The 24,420-nt window shown below is 31.7% G+C and overlaps 1 protein-coding gene across 4 annotated transcripts in view; it reads left to right on the top strand.

Annotated features, from left to right (window-relative positions):
* The window catches only part of LOC106687977 (glutathione hydrolase 1 proenzyme), a 47,876-nt gene that overhangs the window by 11,438 nt on the left and 12,018 nt on the right, over positions 1-24,420 (top strand). For 3 of the 4 annotated variants that reach the window (XM_067044739.1, XM_014432200.2, XM_067044738.1), the window contains exons 3-4: positions 23,052-23,272; positions 23,345-23,540. In XM_067044739.1, the coding sequence (XP_066900840.1) occupies positions 23,052-23,272; positions 23,345-23,540 (417 nt within the window). Of the gene's footprint in view, positions 1-22,932; positions 22,974-23,051; positions 23,273-23,344; positions 23,541-24,420 lie in introns of all 4 variants that reach the window. The other variant, XM_014432209.3, reaches the window with a different exon arrangement.

The following is a 24,420-nucleotide window of genomic DNA, read 5'->3' as shown; positions in this document are numbered from 1 at the left end:
ATAACGAATAATAACACTCATTTAACACCATTATACACACATCAATTATATTTTAAAAGTTATGGATATACCGGGTATTCTCTTACCTCATATCCAAGCAAAAGTGGTGATAAAAAAGAGTCTATTGGTCCAGGAAGTGCCAGGAATTTAAGTAATGTTATGGAGTAAATCTTGATACTTCAAATAATGCCAATCTGCGCAGAAGATTAACCATAGTCAGATATAGCGCAAAGGACTCTAAGAAACAAAGTAATCTTGAACAATGTCTATGAACTATCTTGTCTTTGTACGTAGGCATATATACGGTAGAAAAAGAAAATATTTAAATGATATTTTCGATTGGCTATCGATGCTGTAGTATTTAGCTTCGACGGTAACTAGAAAAAATGAAATTGATGAGGAAATAAAAGCTAGGTTGATGGCGGGAAATGCTTGTTATTTTTCAATCTTGAAACTGCTTAGCTCGCACCTTCTATCGGAAAACTTAAAAATTAGCCCTTTCCCACTGTTACTTATCGGTGCGAGACCTGACCTCTTACTCAAAGGGATGAACAGAGCCTTAAGGTTTAAGGCTTAATTCGAAAATAAAGAACTACGCAAAATATTCGGACTGAAAAAGGATAAATTAACAGGAGAATTTATAAGATTACATAACGCTGAATTAAGGTACCTCCACCCGGTAAATATAATACAAGTAATAGCATTGCGGCGTATAAGGTTGTAGGGCTTAGTCTAACCAGCAAAGCTGACCCTCCCAGCTCACCATATTACTAACGCGCACTTGGCGCCTACGACTCTTCACATATAGTGGATATCACCTATACCGCTTGAAATACCTTAGGGTAACTGGAGGAAGCATTTTTTTCATTCATTTAACCTCTCTTAAAATGCCAAGCGACGATACAAGATTTGATGTAGTTCCGTATATATATGATTTTAGGCTGTCTATTGTGTATAATATATATGTTAGGGTAAACTTCCGAGGGGTAAAACTGATTTAGTAGAATTTGGTTTGGAGGGGCATCACTGGAAGGATGTATGCCGAGAGCGTTTAGTGGTATCGGCATCGAACCTTTGGGTTCGTTAGGCCTTCATTATTATTATTGGTGTGGTAGATTTTCCACGGTTTAAGTGTAAAACCGTGGATGCATGATACTTGTAGCATCAAAAGCCCGCTCTATAACTCCGATGAAAAGGAAGGTACACTTCTTCGGAACCAGAGGAACTAGTATAGCCAAATTAGAATAAAATATTTTGAGCTACGGACCAGCTCTCCAGAACAATTACCCAGTTCATTAAAATGCACTAATTGGAGAGCTCTTAGCAACTCTGTACGAATTAATTAACTTATTCTTTTAAAACTTTTTTAGCTATTTATGAGTTTTAGTTAAAATTTCACTCAGGCCTCGACAGACGGATATTTTTCCATTGTCTATGTGTTTTTAATTGTTAATTCATTTTTGTATTTTTTATGAATAAATACATTTTAAAAAAAGAAGAGGATTTTAGCATACTTTCTGTGCCATATTATTATTTATTATTTTCAAAAGAAGACAAGTTTACACAACATTCCAGCGCGTATATCAAACATCTTTCACTACGGAAATATACAACTATACAAATCTCTATATTAGCGTTTCTCGAGGTGAAAATAACGAATTTTAACTTCCTACAAATAAGAAGAAAAGACAATGATACAGGGCTTCGTGAAAAGTGGAAGAGATTGAACGGTCTCGGCCTTTTCCAATTCGAAATCCTGTTTCTATGTTTTCTTTTCTCTTCTTTAATTATTTATCAAAGTTCTTATCCATTGTTTATTATTGCTACCAATTAGAACTGATTATTCATTTAAAGCAAAATTGAAGATACTTTAGAGGAAGATTTTTTTAAAAATTTGTGATTAAAGCCATGTTGTATGTATATATGTATATATTTTGGTAAGTGGAACGCATGTCTAACAACGCTTCAGCTACTGCCGCTCATTAATTCCATGAGGTAACCGTAATAGGTAATAGACTACCTTTTTTATTTTTCTAATGGTCTTTAAGTGTTGATTCTGTTGTCCTTCAAGTCCTTTTCAACTAAGAGAACTTAGTAAGAGATTTCTTCTACACTAAGCCTAAGTTCATCGTCATCAATTGCTGGTGGAGGTCTTCCTCTGGGTTGGTTATCCAAATCTCTGATACTAGAAAAAAAAAATTTCAAACAACCGGTGAATAGTTAGTTTGTTACCACACCCATTCCTGAACGCCGTGGTAATGTTTCTTACATCTTGGGCTGCCAAGTGTTCAAATTTAAAGTCATAAAAAAATTATTCGAAAATGGCGTGTTTCCAAGGTCGTATTTCATGGCGTACTAAACAACGTGCAATCAATTGGATTGATAGTAAATATTATCAAAAACAGAGAAATAATAACGGTTCATTGTTATATGTGAACATAACTTTAGCAAACAACTAAATTCCACTAATACTACTTTGAATTTTTTAAATGATAAATTATGAAATGATCCAGTTTTCAAAATAAATAAATCAAATTAAAAGTACTTAAGAGGTAGATTTTTTTAATAATTCGTGATTTAAGCCCTGCTAGACTACTTTTATGACGATAAAGCCTAGCTGATATCAAAGACCATTACAGTGTACATCGATTTATCGAGTTTAATTAAAATCGCTAGAGCCGTTTTTGAGAGAATCCTAAAAAAATATAAAATTGATTATATCGATTATACAGTTTTCCGAATTTAACGAAAATGTTGCAGTAACATTCCAAGCATACTCTTATCTTAAATATGTAATTTCAGTTTCGTGCAAGTTTTCGTTTTTGAGCTTGGTAGTTCTCTACACACCGAACATGTTAAGACTCAGTACTTGTGCGGGTAAATAAAAAATGAGTAGCCTTATATATTTATTGGACTGATCTGGAATAAGTCTAAAAAAAAAAGACCACTTTCATGAGCATTTTAAATCTGCTGTGATCGTTTAGTAAAATTTGGAAGCCAGCCGACAGATGATTTCGACCTTGATTAAAAGAGTATAAACCGTGACGCTCCAATGAATGATACTAATGAATGGATTGAAGGTCGTGAGGAGAACGAGTTCACGTTTAAAACTTATGAGGGAATCGTACTGAGTGTTAAAGAAGTCTACCTGTTTAAGTAAGGTGCCCCCTCACTTCTGAACTGAAATTCATTATGCCATCTAGTGGCAAAGATAAGTGGTAGGAGACCTGGGCAGCCTTCTTGATCCCCAATAAAATAGGGGTAAGAACCAATTTGAATAGCCATCTTGACCTGGACAGGAGAAGAAAAGGACACAACTCTTCAAGAAGGTCTCTTCTCATAAGTCATGAGGGAGTAAAACCTTACACTCAGGCGAGAGAGGCGGCGGCGGCAGGAGAATGAGGAGAAAGAACCAAGAGGGAACCCTTATTTCATCTTCATATTCACACCAGAACCAACCTTCAAGCCTCAAGAATATCAAACAAGTACAATGTAATACTTTAATCAATCAATGTAATGAAACCAAAACTATCACTAACAAACTAACTATATTGTAACTATTTTGTTCAGACCGTCCAGCACATTGTTTCAGAAAACTTATAAAGAGAGAATAGAGGTATTTTATTTTAAAAGCATATTATATCAATTTATTATAAGTACAGTCCACTCCATCATTACCAGCAAATTCCAAGTAGTTCTTTATTCAAACCAGCCATACCAGCACATAATAATTAGTTTGGGTAATATCACCTAAATTTTACTCCGGGGAGTATCTGAATTAAACTAACTATCAATTAACGAACTACCAATGAAGGAGAAGAAGGTGAAAGACAAGTTGAGGGACTAACGACAGTAAAGCAGTGTCTCATTTCAATCACTGTCAGAAGTGGGTTACAGATAATGATATTTCGAGGAATCAGGTCCTTCTCTTACACCATTTGAGGGAAGGAGCAGTGAAGAAGTTTCTGTAGAAGTCTCAGCGAAAAAATAATAACCGACTTGTTCTTTCTATTTCTCGAGTTAATTCTAGCGCCCTAAACAGGCCAAACTGTCCACACTCGAGATAATTCGCGCGGCGTTGTATTTTATCCTGCTATAATTTTTCATACTCTAATATAATCGATAATTGAAAATAACAATATGATAATAATAAAATAAATAACAATGATTTATTCTTTGTAATAATCCTGTATATAGCTTCTTCTTCCTCGATCTTCCCCCAAATGGTGATGTCCGGGGGTAAAATTGAGATCTGAATGGTCGTCTTGATATCCACCAGGCCTCCGTTGAGCTTGGTCGGCAAGTCGGTAGGGTTTGGCCAGATCACACACGTCTGCAGGATGTGCTTTGCAGTCTGGTCTCCAGTTCTTCATCCACAGAGAGAGCTTTTCCCAATGCCAGACTTTTTATAGAGGTCTGTCCTAAACCTGTTGTGGCCCGTTCTGAACCTGAAGAACACAACTTGCTCCTTTTGTAGTAGGTGTCTTCTGGGTCGTGATATGCGTGTAGATCGTTCCATTTTGCATGTACAGCAGCCCTACTTATTTATATCGCCTCCAGGAGGGTCTGCGTAGTGTTTGGTTATGCGAATGTTTGTCCTTTCTTCCTATATGGATAGTTCCTTTCTATAGCTTCAACATATAGGTATATACATCGGGAGCTGGTTATTATGACCGATATCCAAAATCCAAAATAAAAATAAAAATTCTGATTACTTTTAAATTTTTTTGCTGAGGTAATGTTCTAAATTGTTTTTTTTTTGCATAAAAAAATATTTTTTGGCAGTTTTTTTTTCTCAATAAAACTGCGTTAAGGGGTTAAAAAATAATTTTTTAAAATTTCAAAATATCAAATTTCCAATAAAATATGTAAAATTTTCCCTAATACTTTCGGCAATCCGAACACCCCATGAAGAAATTAATGAGATTACACTCGCGTGTTGGGATTATGTTTGAGTTTCCTGGATTTTTCTTTTTTTTAAAAAATAACGACAACTTTACCATGACGACCAATCCACACGAAAATCGGGAACGTAAGTTGTGTGTGATGATTATTTAATGAAACAATGATAAAATATGATTTTAAATATTAAGAGTACAGTTGTAAATAGCAATAAATAAATATTTAAAAAAAAAGATATTCTTACAGGCGTAAATAAAAAACAACTCCTTTTCCATTGACTATTATCGATAAAGTTTTTAAATTAACCAGACATCGTGAAGGCCGCCAGACGTATCTTAAACACTGTCGCATGTTTTATCGCAGTTGATATTGTAACGAAAAATTGTTTTGTTTTTTTAATTTCAATTTAATTGAAAATTGATAACAGTATCTGTGATAAACTTGCACGAAATCGCTTTTACGTGTAGATCTGCTTCGAAGATGAAAGTCGTCCCACCTGCCAAGGATAAATACCGTTGTTTGTTTTGGTTCCCAACTGCGCAATTGTTCTGAGGAAAAGTTTCGTAAAGTCATAACAATATTCCGTTATTTTGATTTATTAATTTATGTATCTACGTATTACAGTGAGATTAAAAAATGTTATAGTCATGGTCCCGTAGCCGAGATAGTGCGAACAAGAAACAGATAAAGATTTTCTTGTTTAACTAAGACATCTAAATTGAGGTGAATAAATACATTTTAGTATTTCTAAACAAGACGAGAATATTTTACAATGCAAATATTACATTAAGTGTTGAAATATTTATTTTTTAAAATCTTAATGCCTCTGTGCAAGTTTTTTTTTTATTTTAAGGCATCAACCACTTTTGGGTCATTATTGCCTAAATTTATGAAATTTTGTCTTAATTTCCGAATTTAAATGTATAATATCTATTCAAAAATGGCAACTTGTGGTAAAAGTTTTGAGTGATTGAAAAATTAAAAAAATTAATTCACAGTCTATTTGTTAACCTGAAAAATTGAATGGAGGTCTGCTGGTAATTCATACAAAGATTTGAGTGAATCGTATGCTCGGTATTCAGTTAAAATGTGCTAGTAAGTCGTGTTTCGCAAGTCTGGCATACAGTTGAAGAATCGCGGGCCATAAGATAACCCTGGGTCAGAGTTGGAAAAAAGTTAGCTATGACTAACAACTAAAAACTAACCGGTTAGTTGTTAGCTGTTGACTCATAGCCTACTCTTCGAACTAAATTAGCTATGGTCTGAAACCAACAATTAGCATAGCATTTAGTTATGAAGTATCAGGCCATAGCTCAAACTCATATTTAGTTATCGATCTTTAGTTTCAACTGAAAAACTAAAAAATATTATTATATTTATAAAATCCAATTACAGGATTCATTTTAACTTTACTTATATCTGACATATGGCCATGTTTATATTTTCTCTGGACAATCGATTAATTTCAGAGGTTTTTTATTTATACCGATGGTTATGCGTCCGGTATTAACAAGGGACCTGGAGCAGGTGTATACTAAATCAACTTTCAACTGTCATTTTCCGTTGGAGGTGGATGTGATGATTATGATGCAGAAATGCAGGCTCTTTGCTTCACGATGGAAGCCACTGTTGAATGCAATGTAATCTTCAGCGACTCCCAAGCCGTTATACAAAAATTAACACCAGGGCCCTGTTTCATAATAAAGTACAAACTAATACTATAAGTCATGTAGATTTATCTTAATCCAATTACACAGACTTGTACAATAGTAACTTGTACTTTAGTATTTTTACATTCCTGTAATATCACTAATAGTCATCCCTATCATGAACGAAAATAAGTATTAGTATTATTACCACACTAGTTTCTACACTTGTACTATGAATTAATACTATTAGCTTTCATTATGAAACAGAGCGCTGGTACCGCAGGGTTACCCACGGGAGAAATGTGGAGAAACATGGCTGCTATCATGAAGGAAAGAGGATGGGCTATAGCTCTGCAGTGGATACCAGGGCATGTTGGCATAGATGGTAATGAACAAGCTGACCAGTTGGCTAAGCTCGGTTGTGCAGAGAACCAGCCTGTTCAACCACTTTCCTATAGAACAGTAAAATCAATGATAAGTTCTTATAAAGAACAGAAAAATCGATGATAAGTTCTAATAAATAACAGTAAAATCAATGATAAGTTCTTATAAAGAACAGGAAAATCGATGATAAGTTCTCATATAGAACTGTAAAATCAATGATAAGTTCTTATATAGGACAAGCGTTAGACACAAAGTTCAAGCGGGAGGAAAGAATTGGGAGAGCCTACTGCATAAGGATAACCGAATTCCCGGCAATCTTAGCAGAGCTGAGAGAGTGGCTTGTTTTCTCTTAGTAACAGGACATGATCTGCTCCAGAAACACCTCCATCGAATTGGCATTGTAGATTCACCGAAATATCCTCTATGCACCATGGGAGACATGGGTGGAGACCATCTTTTAACGTGTATTGGTCTAGAAAATCTTCAGCAGGATACAGACCAACTAAGAGCAAAAGAAAAATTGTATTCGGCTGCGAGAGGGAAAATGGCGTAATAGCCCACTTCCTGTGGCGTAGGTAAAAACAAAACAATTTCAGAAGTGCTGAGAATGAAAATAAATCGATTTTTTCATTACCCTCTTGCGTATCAATTTATTTTAACATCTCGGATTTTTAACGTATATACGTTTTCGGGGGTGCTGAATATGACTATTTAATCGATTTTAGATCACGCGACTGTGTATCAATTTATTTTAACATTTCGGATTTCTAAAATATGAGTTTATCTTTATATTTGTTCAGATGTGTAAAAAAAAAAAAAAAAAAAACTATAGTAACTTTCAAAACATATAAGGGGACCATAATATTTTAGAAATCTTAATTGTTAAATCGAAACAAAACCTCGCGATCACAAAATGGTTTTTATTTTCATTTTCAGCACCTCCGAGAACATTCATAGGGGTTCTAATATATTTTTTTTAAAGGCAATCCACAACGAAGGTGATGTTTGTCCAATTATTTTTACAGGTGACCAACCTATTATAACCATGGTGGGGGGCTTTTTTCATTTTGTGGGACCGCCACTTATTGAAAAAGTCAACGCCCCCAGTCAGGATTCGAACCGGCACCGCCTGCAGATCTCAAAACGGTAGAACTAGGCCTAACCATTTGATCTATAGACGGCCCCCTATTTTGTTAGAAATCCAAAATGGTAAAATAAATCGATCCGCAGTCTCGCGATCATAAAATGGATATTTTTATCATTTTCAGCTTCTACGAAATCTTTTGAAAGGACCCTAATATGTTAGGGTAACCACTAATAGGGTTAAAGAATTAGTTCCCCCTAAAAAATTGGGAGTAATTTAGCTATTGACTGTTAGCTACCGCTAAATCTTACAAATAAAGATTTAGATAGTCATTAGTTGAAATAATAGATAAGATAGTCATTAGTTGAAATAATTCCATTTAATCTACCTAATCCATTTAAATCTCACAACTAAATTTGTTGTTAGTTGAAATGGACAACTAACAACTAATTTAGTTGTGAGATTTAGCGGTAGCTAACAGTCAATTGCTAAATTAGTTCCACGTTTTTAGGGGAACTAAATATTAGCTAGTTAATGCCCAACTCTGCCGTGGGTCCGTCGCGTATGACCTACTCGAAGGCGCATTAAAATCACCTCTCAACGGACATTTCTAGTGGATGATATCCAAGGGGGAGACGTCACTTCTTTTTTCCTCTAACGGGGATCTGTTATCTTTTGTTGCCATTCCAATTTAAATTTCTGCTTAATGATAGCAATGAAGTCATCAACAGACACTCGATGTTATGGAATTCCTTCAGAATACTCCACCTTTGCTGTCCATTCAGCCATTTCATTACCAGCTATTCCGCAGTGCCCAGGCACCCAAGCGAAAAATATGCAAATATACAAGCTTTATCACACCAGATTGTGGAATATGCGTGATTCTCTGAAATTAAGACACGAAAGTTTGTCTGGTTTTTTTTTTCTTTGTCTGTATAAAATAGTCATTTTATATTTATAAATAATTAACCGTATAATTTCAAATAATGAAGAATATGGTCAGGTGTGCGGTCAAAAGAGAACAAAAATAGTTAACAACTATTTAATTTATTAACTATTTTTCACCGCAACCCTGACCATCATCTTCATTATTTGAAAATAATCATTAATTTAACCAGGTTCTGACGTATTATAAAGTAAAAAATAATTATGAGAGATAGTTACAGACAATATTTAGATAGTTGATAAAGTAATACAGTTTCATCAAAGAGCGCTTTTTCCTCTTCTATTGAGTTTAATGGTGCTTCACATTTTCCAAGCTACAGCAAATTATTTGGATGGGCTGGTACAAGTTGGCTGGACTTTGTGAGTGTTGGTTTCTGAGTACAAAACAAATGAAGTTTTGGTAAGGGCTTGTTATGCATCCACATAGTACAAGGGCGCAAGGGGAGAAAAATGGCAGTTATTTCACCCCAATTATTTATTGCTCCAACGAAAACTATGTATAGTAAAAATTGATGAGTCTGCCAAGTATTGTTAGGGAAAATAGAAAATGGCGGCTATTGAAAAACGTTTAAAAAAAATCAAGTTTCATTGGGAGCTCCATTCTTTAATACACTTCCATTCTTAAATTCTTCTAAAATCTCATTTAATGAAGAGTAAGTTTATTAAAACATGTGCCCTAAAAGAGGCATTTACGTTCAATAGTTTCCGAGATATACTTTTTTTAAAGAGTTACATTTCATAAAACATTTACTGAAAACTGAACTGAATGAATTTATTTTGGGAAATCTATATCTATATATCAGTTAAAAGAAAAAGGTTGTCTCCGTAGATTGATATTGAACCCTCAAAAAACTGTCATAATGACCAACGGCCCTTCGGAAACTATCAGACATAATCTCATGGGTCTGAAGATTTCCGATGAAGTAGTTTATCTTGGGCAAATAATTTCATTTGTGAATAGGTATGTCAAGGAAATTGAATCCAGAATATGTAAAGCATGGAAGAAATTTTGGAGTCTCAGATATGGTTCTAAAAGCCGTCAAGATATAAGGTACAAAACAATTGTATTTAACAGCTGTATTATTACAGCTGCACTTACTTATGGATGCCAATCATGGTCTCTGGCTAAGAATTGAGAGAGGAAGATTAACGTCAACGAAGAATGGAGCATATAATGCTTGGATATTTTCTTAAGGATAAAGTTAGCTCGGTTCAATTAAGAAAAGAAACCATGGTTATCGACGCCATAAGCTACGGTAGAAAAATGAAGTGGACCTGGGGAGGCCATCTCAGGAGGAAATCCGAAGACAGCTGGGCGAGGCGGGCTGCAGAGTGGATAGGAGAGACGAAGGAGAGGACGGGTTCATTATGGATGAGGCACACTCGAGATAGGGAACGCTGGAAAACTAAATGCCAGCAACTCCTGTTTTAAGGTTCGGCAAGTCTCGAATCTCCCACGCGGGCAGGTCTATGTGTGAATATGTTTAACGAATATATTCATTTTTTTTGTCCTTTAATTTTTATTCTAATAATGATTTATTTTTGTATTCACATACAAATAAAGACTTATTATTATTATATCTCAGGAACTATTGGACATAAAAGTGCTTATAGCACTCAGATTAAATCTGGTTTAAAGTACTATAAACTAGTTTATAGCGTTTATCTTCGTAAGTAGTTTTCATGACTTTTTATCCACCTGCTACTAACACGTTTGTGCACTGTTGGTGTTGTTTTAGAAATTCCAAAACATAAATATTTGTTTTAATTATATTATTTCAATTTCTTGAGACAAGATAATTATTTATTAAATAAATCAAAACTTGTATCCTTTTTTGTCTCAACACTTTTTATTTCAACAGTCCAACGTTTTGGCCATTTTAGCCATCCTCAAGGACATCTTCAATTATAAATTCTTCCTCACATTAATTTAGATTTACTTTTGCAGGCTATTCTGCCCAGGTCATTCATTAATTATAAGTTTAAAAACTTATTTTTTTATTATTTAAAATCACAAATATCTAATTCTTCTTATATCTTTATTAAGATAAATTATTTATTAAGATGAATGGTTTGTGTGTATGGTAGTGATATTGTTGTGGATAATTTTAATATAAGAAGAATTAGATATTTGTGATTTTTAATTTTAAAAAAAAATAGGTTTTTAAACTTATAATTAATGAATGACCTGGGCAGAATACCCTGCAAAAGTAATTCTAAATTAATGTGAGGAAGAAATTATAATTGATGATGTCCTTGAGGATGGCTAAAATGGCCGAAACGTTGGACTGTTAAAATAAAAAGTGTTGAGACAAAAAATGATACAAGTTTTGATTTATTTAATAAATAAATATTTGTGTTCTCATTGTTTTAATTAATTAATGAATTTATCCAAACATTCATAACTTATTAATTGTGGTTTAAGAATGTATATTTTAAAATTCCATCAATTGGATATAAATGCATTTTTCAAATCTTAAGAATTCAGTTTAGCGTTGTTTTTTTTTATTTAACATGGCATAAATATACATTTGTAAAGACATTATATGTACGAGTAGTTAAGGTAAAGGTAACTACACGTTTGCCAAATTCAGGCAAATTCGCGCTTGCGCAAGCGTGTAGTTAAATTTAAAGCGGGTACTTAAATTTGTTTGTTACTTTTATTGGTCCGTACTTGGTTTCTACTGTTTTCTTCTTGAAGTCTCGATCTGTAGTTATTAACTCTGTTTTTTCGTAATAGATTAATGTAATAGATAGTCACCTTACTTTGACGTGGTTGTTCTTCTTCTCTATCGTCACAACGGTATTCTTAGTTCTCCGTAGCTCTTTCATGATCTTATCCAGTACCACTTTGAACAGTGCTGGAGAGAGGCCGTTTCCTTTTTTGAGTGCCGTTTTTATTTGGAGAGGATTGCTGCTGGTTCCTCTGAATAATGATGAATAAACATCTGAATATATTTAATAGCTACTATAAATAAATGGAAAATGTCTTAGTGAATAATTTTTCTTCTTAACATTTGATATTAGCTTAGTAATAAGACGAGTTTTGACTTTCATCAATACGACGGGAAGATGTTGTACTCAGTTCGCCGTATGCTCCCACCAGTTTGCTGGTAATCAAATCTTGCGTTGTAACAAACCTATTAATTTCAAACTAAAATTAGATGATTACCCCTGTCGAACAGATCCGCTACCTCGGACTACATTTGTACAAACGATTAACCTGGAATCCTCACTCAAGACTGAAAAGAGAGGAAACTGCACGTAAATTTCGATTATTACAGCACTTACTAGACAAACAGTCTAATCTTCCAACACATTACAAAAGACTGTTCTACACACCTGTAATAAGGCCAATCTGGACATATGGAGTTGAGCTTTCGGGCTCGACTAAACCATCGAATTCCTCTCGTATCCAATCCTTACAATCCAAAATCCTTCGTAAAATCCTCAAAGCTCCTTACTTAGTCACTAATAAAATCATAAAGACCTCAATGTTCCCTATGTAACCGATCTAGCCCAAAGCAGATATCACTCCTTCCATTATAAATCCCTAACCACTCAAACCCCCTAGTTTCTAACCTTGCATCCTCTTCCATTCTTGACAATCTTCCGAGGCGTCTGAAAAGAAGATGGCCACGAGAGCAGCTAATGTAAAATGTCATTAGAGTGCTACCAACAGGTAGTTGCTCTACACGCCTGTAAATCTCCATTTTAACTAAGATTAAATTGACTGAATGTATTATGTAATATATAGTTGAAAATTTCAATAAAGATATTAAAAACATAAAAAAGTAAATAAAAAATTAGACGAGTACTTCATAATATCAAGCCCTAAAGAAGAGACTTTAATTGACTTATACAACCTTAATCAAATTATGCACCCAATAATTAAGATGAAGGGAATAATTAATGTATTTTTTTTTCCTTTTCATTACAGTTAATTGTGCAATTACACAATTTTCTGTTACGTAAAGCAAGTTCGATTGATAAAATTTGTATATCTTTGATATGATTGTTTGCATACCTAACAGCAGGTAAATTGTTGATGTTATAATTCATTACTAACTCAAGCTTGTTCACAGTAAACTCTTCTATTTGTTCGACAAATATGTGTTGCAGGACGCTTTATAGTGTTATTATGTTTACAGAACAGTAATTATAGTACTTGGTTAAATATTCCACCTTTAGTATCTATTTTTGGAGGATTATCGTAATACGATCCTATCCAAAATATTTATATGTATATAGAGATCCTTCTTCTCTCTGTCAAGAATACTGAAATCTCAAAAAATTTAATTGTGTGCAAGGCCATGATAAAGTTAGCTCTTATGTACGGCTGCGATGACCTGAACTCTAATGGTTGCCTTAAAGCACAAAAACGGAAAGTCCTCCGTACAATTACAGAAGCGGTCAAGGATCAGATCCTTTAATACACAGAGGAGAACTAGCAGTAAACTTCTTGCAGAGACTGGTCAATCAATATCTCATGATTAATATCTCGGGCAAGGAGGTTAAGATGGGCGGGACATCTGGCTCGAAGCAATTCCTCAAGGCGTCTCTACACAACAATAAATGCCAATGTAATTGGCAAGACTTATGAGATATAGTATTTCATAAACCAAAATCAATTTTGAGATATAGTATTTCATAAACCAAATCAATTTTGAGTTATAGTATTTCATAAACCAAAATCAATTTTGAGATATAGTATTCCATAAACCAAAATCATTTTTGAGGTATAGTATTTCATAAACCAAAATCAATTCTGAGATATAGTATTTCATAAACCATAATCAATTCTGAGATATAGTATTTCATAAACCATAATCAATTCTGAGATATAGTATTTAATAAACCAAAATCAATTTTGAAATATAGTATTTCATAAACCAAAATCAATTTTGAGATATATTATTTCATAAATCATAATCAATTCTGAGATATAGTATTTCATAAACCAAAATCAATTTTGAGATATGATATTTCATAAACCAAAAGCAATTCTGATATATAGTATTTCATAAACCAAAATCAATTCTGAGATATAGTATTTCATAAACCAAAATCAATTTTGAGATATAGTATTTTCAAATCGACATTTTGTGAATTTATTTTTTTAGATATCATAAAAGTTCCTGCAAAGATAAACGCTATAAACTACATTATAGAACATTAATCCAGCATCAATTTGAGTGCTAACTGACATTTTTACGTCCAATGATTTCTGAGATATAGTTATCCTAAAATAAATTCACTAACTACTGATTTTTCGCTATGAAATGTTGTTTTTAAAAAGCGTATCTTTTGAAATTAAAAAGCTCTGTTGGAGCTAATATTTCAGAAAATTAACTCTACTTTAAATGAAGTTTTATTAGAATTTTTAGTGCTACAGGTAGTTTCAAAGATATAGAAATCCAAATGAAAATTCGGTTTTTAACTAATTATAATAAATTTTTTGAGGTTATAAACTAAAATATTTTTTTTTTAAATTATTATATGTTGCACAACGTTTCGGACTATTGTCCCATATTCATGTACTTTAATAACCTCATAATTAGTCAAACTTTTAATTTCACAGGGGAAATTATGTCATTATCTTATATGGCTGAAAAGAACTGCTTTACATTGTTTGAAGCAATTCGCAAACACAAACAATGTAAGGCTATTCTTTTCAGCCATGTTAGATAATGACATAATTTCCCTTGTCAAATTAAAAATTTGACTAATTATGAGGTTTATTAAAGTAAATGAATATGGGACAATAGTCCCTAAACGTTGTGCAACATATGATAATTTAAAATAAAATATATTCAAATTGGAAATTTTTAACCTCAAAAAATTTACTATAACTGACTTACCAGACTTCCTAAAAAGAAAATCCAGCTTTTTCAACGTTTTGTAACAGCCGCCATTTCCCCCCCCCCCTAACTATGAATTGTGAACTAATCGATTTTAAGTACTAACTATACATAGTTTAAACTAAATTAATAAAAAATTGGTGTGAAATAACTTCTTTTTTTTCTGCCCGGGCTATGGGACTGTAACAATACTTTCAAAATATAGACCACATACTACTGTTATGACCAAGTGAAAAAAGGTTAAAATTGTAGAAATTTTTAAGAGGTAACGTGAATATTGGAATAAATTTATATTTTTATCCGACTTCGCCGAAAATTCAGAACCCGAATTGTTGGAGTTATGAAACAGGTATAAGATCATCCCAGTACTCCCCTGTTGACCTTGGATACAGTACAGAAGACTATAATTTCCAGAGATAACACAAAGAAAAAATGGCGAAATTAAGGTTGAATTTCAATGATCGATAAGTGGAAAATCGATATAATGTTGTTGATGACCTTGACGTTTGTTAATGTAAATAAAAATAATTCTAATGAAGGGACGACCCAGTTTTCTTTCATAACTTGTTTACTAACCTCATTGTCTGTTGATAAAATATTTATTAGAATTTGCTTTCCTGATCAAACAAAAAAATATAATTGAATCAGCATTGCCCCGATTCTTTTTATACTGGATATACGCCTTTGCCGCAAATCCAAGGCTTGCGAAAATTCTTGGTAAACAAAAAGTACAAGAAACCAAGAAGAGAAAAAAGCCAGTTATTTCACCCCAATTTTTGATTACTTTAATGAAAACTATTTATAATTAATAGTCAAAATTGATGAGTCTGCCAAGTATAGGTAGGGGGAATAAAAAATTACGGCTGTTCGAAACGTTAAACATAATTAATTTTTGTATTCGGAGCTCTATATCTTTACAACTACCAACAACAATAGAACATCATTTAAAGTAGAGTAAATTTACTAAAATGTAAGCCCTAATAGAGCTATTTACGTTCAATAGTTCCCGGGATATAGCTTTTTAAAAAGCAACATTTCATAAAAATCTACTGAAAGATTAGTAGTTAGTTAATTTATTTTGAGAAATCTATATCTCAGGAACTATGTGACGTGTAGATGTGAATTAGCACTCAAATTAAAGGTGGTTTAACGTACTATAAAGTAGTTTATGATGTTTATTTTCGTAGGAGCAGTGGTTTGGATTAAATTTGCTAAAATATATTGATTTATAGTTGTTCGGACAAATTTTTATTTGCCAAATTTATATTCGATGTGAATATCATAAAAACTACTACCTCTACGAAGATAAGTGTCATAAACTACTTCATAGTAAGTTTAATTTCCTTTATTTTGAGTGCTGGCAAGCATATGTGCGTCTTATGGATCTAGAGGTATATTTTTCAAAAATCCAACATTTTATACGAACAACTAGAAATTAATAGTTTGTGAATTTATTTTGTCAAATAACATAAAAATTGCTATTTCTACAAAGATAAACGTTATAAACTATTTTATAGTAATTTAACTAGCATTAATTTGATTGCTGGCAGAAATCTGTACGTCCTCTAGTTTCTGAAATAAAGTTTTTCATAAATCAAGCCTTTAGGATCTGATAAAAAATTTAATTTATAATTAATATTTTCTGAAATATAAATTGCTTCTATAATTTTTCTTCTAAAATTATTTTCTTCCTTTTTTGAATCGCTTTCACATTCTCAAAATTCAAAACATGTTTATACTGTAAAACGCGTTGTATCAATGCTTTTTTATTCGAGTCCTTTTCTATTATTACTATTTTGGTACATTCTCAATACTGACCAGATCTTCAAATAATACCGGGTCAAACATTCCTAAGCTCTCCAAGCGTTTCCTCAGCTGCGTTACCCAATTATATTACAAGCTCAACCGGTTATTACTGACCTGCTGCAGCAAAAAAAAAAAAACATGGGCAAATCGGCTACGATCCACATGGAGTATTTTTTATTAATCACGAGGTCAGGAAATCACTAATTTCTATAATTTATAAATTGAATAACCTATACATAGAATAATGATTAGAAGATTATTCACCATATAATATATATGATATTACAAGAGCCCAAGAGGAGAAAAAAGGCAGTTATCTCACCCCAATTTTTTATTACATCAATGAAAAATATGTATAATTACTAGTCAAAATTGATGAGTCTGCCAAGTATAGTTAGGGAGAATAAAAAATGGCGGCTGTTTCAAAGCGATAAAAAAACTAATTTTTCATTCGGAGCTCTATATCTTAAAAAGTAGGAACAACACAAGAAAACCTAAGAGAAAGTCATTTAAAGAAGAGTAAATTTTCTAATATATAAGCCCTAATTGAGTTATTTACGTTGAATAGTTTTCGAGATATAGCTTTTTAAAAAAGCAACATTTCTTAAAAACGTTGTATGGGACGTACTAAAAGATCAGTAGTTAGTAAATTTATTTTGAAAAATTTATATCTCAAAAACCATTTGACGTACAAATGTCTATTAGCACTCAAATTAAAGCTATTTTAATGACTTATGAAGTAGTTTATGAGGTTTAGATTCCTAGGAGTAATAGTTTACATGAAATTTGCTAAAATAAATTGATTTATAGTTGTTCGGACAAACTTTGATTTGCCAACTTTATATTTTTATGTGAATATCATAAAAACTACTACCCTTACGAAGATAAGTATCATAAACTACTTTATAGTAAGTTAAATTTCCTTTATTTTGAGTGTTGGCAGACATATGTGCCTCTTATGGATCTAGAGATATATTTTTTTTCGAAAATCCAACATTTTATACCAACAATTAGAAATTAACATTGTGTGAGTTTATGTAGTCAAATATCATAAAAACTACTACTCCTACAAAGATAAACACTATTTACTATTTTGTAGTAAATTTAACTAGCTTTAATTTGATTACTGGTAGACATATGTATGTCTTATGGTTTCTGAAATAAAGTGTTTCTAAACTCAAATCTATTGCCCGAACAACTATAAATCAATTTATATTAGGAAATATCATGAAAATTGCTATTCCTTCGAAGGTAAAGGTCATAAACTACTTTATAATACGTTAAACTAGCTTTAATTTGAGTGCTAATATACATCTGTACGTCACATAGTTCCTGAGATATAGATTTCTCAAAATAAATTAACTAACTACTAATCTTTTAGTAGATTTTTAAGAAAGTTTGCTTTTTAAAAAGCTATATCTCGAGAACCATTGGACGTAACTAGCTATTTTAGGACTTTTATTTCAGCTAATTTACTCTTCTTTAAATAATGTTCTCCTAGATTTTCTATTGTTCTAGGTAGTTGCAAAGATATAGAGCTCCGAATGAAAAATTAATGTTTTTTTAAGGTTTTAAAACAGCCGCCATTTTTTATTCCCCCTACCTATACTTGGCAGACTCATCAGTTTTGACTAGTAATTATACCTAGTTTTCATTAAAGTAATCAAAAATTGGGGTGAGATAACTGCCTTTTTATCTTCCCGGCTCTTGTACTATGAGAAGATGGTTGCGGCCAGTGAAGAACACAAATTAGTAAAAATCTATTTATTAGTGCCAACGTTTTGTTACGGTTGTCATGGTGAAAACAAAATACGAGCGATATGTTCTGACCAGTGGGTTTTGTTTTTGTGAAGGCGACAGTTTTGATTTTGGAACACGTATGTTCAAACGAGTGGGTTTTGGTTTAGTGAAGGTGACAGTTTGATTTCGGAACACATTACGATTGTTAAATGTGAAGTGATAATAGTTTAAAGGCCCTCTGTCTTTACTGTTTGAACTGGAATATCACCATATAAGAGATGTTGTCATATATGCTTTGTTTTTCAAAATTATGGTGTTTTACTTCAATGGGCGGTCATTAACACTAGAAGTGGGGATATAGTGCAGTGACGTTTCTTCAGCATGTCCTGGATAAGAGAATAATAATGTAAATGTAGTTATTAAGGTTAAGCATTAAACTTAAGGTTAAGTCAACCTATAAGTTTTAATTGTTTTATTAATTGATAAGAATCCTTTTTTTTTTTTTTTCCTTTTTTCATTCTCCGTTTATAGATTTCTTATTGTTATTGAACTTTTATACATATAGTTCTGCTGTCCTTTCTCTGCTTTCAACTTGTTAATTTACTTATGTTTTTTTTGTTGTTTACGGAATACTACGATAATTCAACAGATGGGTCGGTAACACCCCTAGGTTTTCTGTTATCTACATGTAAAGGTATTCGCCAGTGGTCATAATTCAACAATTGTTTATATAGGGGTATATTTTAGTTATTTTGTGGGCATAATGCTTCGGGGTTTTCGTTATTTCCAAAAAAAAAAAAAAAACGTGGCGCCAAAGGAGTAATTATTTATTGTTTTATCTTTTTTTTTCCTTTTGGGATTATATTTATATTTTTTATTATTTTCCTTTAACTCACCCCCTTCTCCGCTGATCGTGGGCAACGATAAACGTATAACTAAGGATAAGTCAAAATTTCTAAGTTTTCTAAGTTTGGTCAGAATTTCTAGCCTTCATCAGGGCTTCTTGAAGAAGACATTAAAGTCATTAAGACGTTAAAATAATTTTTTACTTATTTGTGTATTTATTTTACGTATTTCTTCGCTAACCGCACCGCCACCATCTTCTCATCGTATATATATAGTAGTTGTAAGAGAAAGAATGCGATCGTGAACAATTTCGGATTTTGAGCTTATGACGGAAATAAACGATTTAAGGTCCCTTTAGTCCAAATAAGCATGTCTCGTATCCTCACTATTTTGCTGAAATTACATTGTTGTAATATTTAACTGATAAACCGACAAGTCATTGTTTGTTTTTTAATTTCGTCGCATTATAATGCAGTATATACGTTATCTGACGTCAAAAAGTGTTATATACACATAAAAACTAGGTGGCCTTCTAAAAGTGTCAAACTTATTTTCCTTGTGTTTTCAAAGTATTGCGACACATACCCCTGATATTTGTAACAGAATTTTCATTCTATTAAAAACTTAGTTTGTCAAATGTTGCAGTGATAGAAATATATCACATAAATCAAAATTTTTATCCGAACAATTATAAATTAATATTTTATCAAATTTCATAAAAACTATTAGTTCTGCAAAGATAAAAGTCATAAACTACTTTATAGTACATTTAGCTAGTTTTTATCTGAGTGCTGGCAGAAATCTATACGTCTTATGGTTCCTAAGGTATATTTCTTCATAAATCAAACATATTTTCCGAACAACTAGAAATTAACATTTTATGAATTTATTTTGTCGAATATCATGAAAATTACTACTCCTACGAAGTTTAACGTCATGAACTACTTCATATTACATTAAATTAGTTTTAATTTGAGTGTTAATATACATCTGTACATCGAATGGTTTTTGAGATATAGATTTCTCAAAATAAATTTACTAACTACTGATTTTTCAGTGCGTTTTTTATGAAATGTTACAATTTAAAAAGCTATATCACCAGAACTATTGAACTCTATTAAGCTCTATTAGGGCTTACATTTTAGCAAATTTACTCTACTTTAAATGATGTTCTCTCAGCTTTTCTATTGTTGTTAATAGTTTTGAAGATATAGAGCTCCGAACGAAAAATTAATTATTTTTAACGTTTTTGAAAAACCGCCATTTTTTATTTCCCCTACCTATACTAGGCAGACTCATTAATTTTGACTAGTAATTATACATAGTTATCATTAAAGTAATCAAAAATTTGGGGTGAAATAACTGACTTTTTTCTCCTCTTGGGCTCTTGTACTGTATGCACGGGTTAAAAGGTGAGGAAGGGTAGATTCCCTATAACTCAATTAAATTGTGTTTATTGTAACATTTGCCGAAAGTAAGTTTTTAATAGAATGAAAATACTGATAATAATATCAGGGATAAGTGTCGCAATACTTCGAAAATACAAGGCAAAGAATATTAACACTTTTAGAAGGTCTCCTAGTTTTTGTGAGTATATTACGCTTTTTGACGCTCTGATAACATATATTTTGCATCTACATTGACGAAATTCTAAAGAAAATCCATAACTTGTCCATAGAGTTGAGTGAAAATGATTCTATTGACGAGAGACGAATACATTTGTTTTCCTGATTTATTTAAGCGAATAAACTTCTAGTCGAAAAAAAAAAAATACGATTAACATTCTGAATAGATTTTTATTCGTAGAATTTCAATCTAATAAAAATGTATTCGAATAAATATTTAATAAAATAAAAATATACAATTTAAAACGGTCTCGTTTTTCGTTTTTAACAATTTTTTGTCTATGATGGTCCCTTTATATATTTTCGGATCGTGTATTTAACCTCAGTAGAACATAGAATTATAATTAATTTACGATGTCTAATAGAAAGAAATGTTTTTGATAGCTGTAATAACTAATAACCAACATCACTATATAAACATTTCTGTTGAGTAAAGATTATCCTCATAAATAACTACTTATTACCAAAACATTGCTTTAGATGTAATAGCTTCTGTACTATTAGATACAATAACAAAGTTTTTAGCAAGTCTCTTGTCACTGCCAGAGATATATTTACAGAGGTGTTAGTGTTTAATGCCTGGATTTTATCCTGGATAACCCATAAAACATTGGATTTACTACTACAATAGTGAGGACTGAAACACTTTAATAATTTCATAACTAATATAAAAAAAACCAGGCCATTCACAAACATAAAATACAAGTACATCATAATGAATTTATTACATTATATAAACATAATATGCTTTTATGACATTTGATTAAAATTTTATGACAAACTAAGAAAGTTGAATATTATTTTGATTAAAAAACATAAACTTTTATGTTTTTATTTTTATGAAAAAAAATTTTAATTTTCCTATTGATTTGAGCTTTAAAAATAATTAAAAACGTCTTTTCATGATTTTTGAAGGTGGTGTAAGTCCATTCATACCCATTAAAAACGTCTTTTCATGATTTTTGAAGGTGGTGTAAGTCCATTCATACCCATTAAAAACATATTATTTCTGAAGTAATGTTTTTAATGCTAATTAAGATGACAGCCTTAAAAACCCCAAAACATTATTCTACTATTTTATCTGTAACCCATATTTTTATATTTAATCCAAAGCAGGAAGATTTCATTCGGAGCTCTATATCTTAAAAACTACCAGCAATACTAGAAAAGCATAAAGAAGAGTAAATTTTCTGAAATATGACCCATAATAGAGCTATTTACATTCAATAGTTCTAAAGATATAGCCTTTTAAAAAGCAACATTTCATAAAAATGTACTGAAATATCAGTAGTAAGTGAATCTATTTTGAGAAATTACCAATAACCTTTCAATGTACAAATGCCTATTAGCACTCAAATTAAAGCTAAATAATTGTGCTATAAAGTAGTTTATGACCTTTACCTTCGTAGGAGTAATAGTTTTCATGATATTTGCTAAAATAAATTAATTTATAGCTCATTAAACTAGCTTTAATTTGAGTGCTAACAGACATCTGTTCGTCAAATGGTTTTTGAGATATAGATTTTTCAAAATAAATTCACAAACTACTGATCTTTCAGTACGTTCCATACAACATTTTTATGAAATGTTGCTTTCTAAAAAGCTATATCTCAAGAACTATTGGACATAAATAGCTCTATTAGGGCTTACATTTTAGCAAATTTCCTCTACTTTAAATGATGGTCTCTTAGATTTTCTGTTGTTGTTGGTAGTTGTAAAGATATAGAGGTCCGAATAAAAAATTAATAATGTTTAACGTTTTTGAAAAGTCGCCATTTTTTATTTCCCCTACCTATACTTGGCAGACTCATCAATTTTGACTAGTAATTATACCTAGTTTTCAATTAAGTAATCAAAAATTAAGGAGAAATGACTGCCTTTTTTCTCCTCTTGCGCTGTTGTACTAACATAAAGGACCTATGCCACTTTCAAAATAAACAACCCATTCATATATATATTTTTTTTTTATTTGCTGGACTAACAAAATATAACTTGCCAAATAATATATTTTTGTTTAACTAATATTTTTTTTATAAATAATAGTAAGTGAAGCTTAATAACTATTATTAAAATTGGTGGTGGGTTTTCAGGTTGCAGGATGTATAAATCTTATAGAATGCCTTCATAAAAGGTAATAATATGTTAATTAATGAAAAGTTTAAATCTTTTCTTCACATAACTCTGAACTTAAATTAATAAATAATTTTAGGAAAATCTTGAAGAAATATGGCAATGCTGTAGACAGTTTGATAGCGACGATGCTCTGCGATGGGCTGACCTGCATGCAGAATATGGGCATCGGAGGAGGGTTCATTGCCACTCTGTATATTAAATCGGAATCAAAAGTAGTAACTATCAATGCCAGGGAATCTGCACCGGCGGCTGCAACCTTTGATATGTTTATCAATGATACCGTTGCTGCTAGGGAAGGTATGACTTCTGACAATTTTAATTTATTCAATGTTGAAATAATTTACTCCATCTTAACATATCTTGGTATAGGAGGAAAAGCCGTTGCTGTACCTGGGGAAATTAAAGGATACTGGGAGATGTACAAAAAGTATGGTGGCAAAGCTCCTTGGAAAGAACTCTTTCAAGGTGCAATTACACTATGCAAGGAAGGAGTGCCTGTAAATAGGCATTTAGAAAAGAACATGGCGTCATATAAAGAAAAAATCATTGAATCACCTTGGCTTCGGTCAGATTTTATTTTAATTTACTTTTTTTTATAGATTAATTATTTTTTTCAAAATTGTTTTTAATGCTAGTGCTGCTAGTGCCCATTATGAGAAACAGTGCATTGAATTTTATCTGACCAATTGATAAATCTTATGTTCTGGTTCACTTTATAATAAAAAAAGAGTATGTGTTGCATTAATGGATATATTATGCAACACAGCCCTCAGACAAAGGAAAGCCAAGCTGTCCCATGGTCTGAAACAGTGTTGCCACAGTGATGTGTTATTCATAATTACATTTACAAATTGTTTAGGTTAATTAAATTTAATTATTAATTAAAAATAAAATAATAATAGTAGTTTTCTACAACACCTTCTTACTTCTATTCTTTATTTTTATCAATTCCACATCAATAAAATGGTTCTTCAGATGATTTGGACAGCCTGTCCATCTTCAGGTGCTGATTCTAAAATAGATAGTTTTTGTTTCATTTAATTAGTTGCATTAAAAGTTTTGAAATGGCCAATTCTTTTTTTCTTTAACATTAATATTTTGCTATGGATAATTTTCCATATCACTTCAATAATCTGTTGTTAATAACAAAATATATTAAAACATTTGTTATAATTAAGAAAAATAGATAAGTGAAAAAAAGATAGTGCAGATAAAATAATTAAGAAAAGAAAATATCTTTTGAAATAATTTTCATCAACAATAAAATAAGAACAAGATGGGCACATTAACACAATAGTAGTGATACAATCCTGAATTATTGAGGACTAAATCAATTATTAGAAAAAAGTATTTCTAAAACCCACTCACAATATTAACAAAAAAAGATAAACAGAAATAGAATCCAAGTGAATGTTAACTAATACCAAATAAGCAAGTGGGGTACA

The sequence above is a fragment of the Halyomorpha halys genome, unplaced genomic scaffold (genome assembly GCF_000696795.3).
Source record: "Halyomorpha halys isolate HHAL.00 unplaced genomic scaffold, Hhal_1.1 Scaffold40.1, whole genome shotgun sequence".
NCBI lineage: Eukaryota > Metazoa > Arthropoda > Insecta > Hemiptera > Pentatomidae > Halyomorpha > Halyomorpha halys.
The sequence above is the reverse complement of the archived record's forward strand: the minus strand, read 5'-3'. Positions and strand labels throughout refer to the sequence as shown.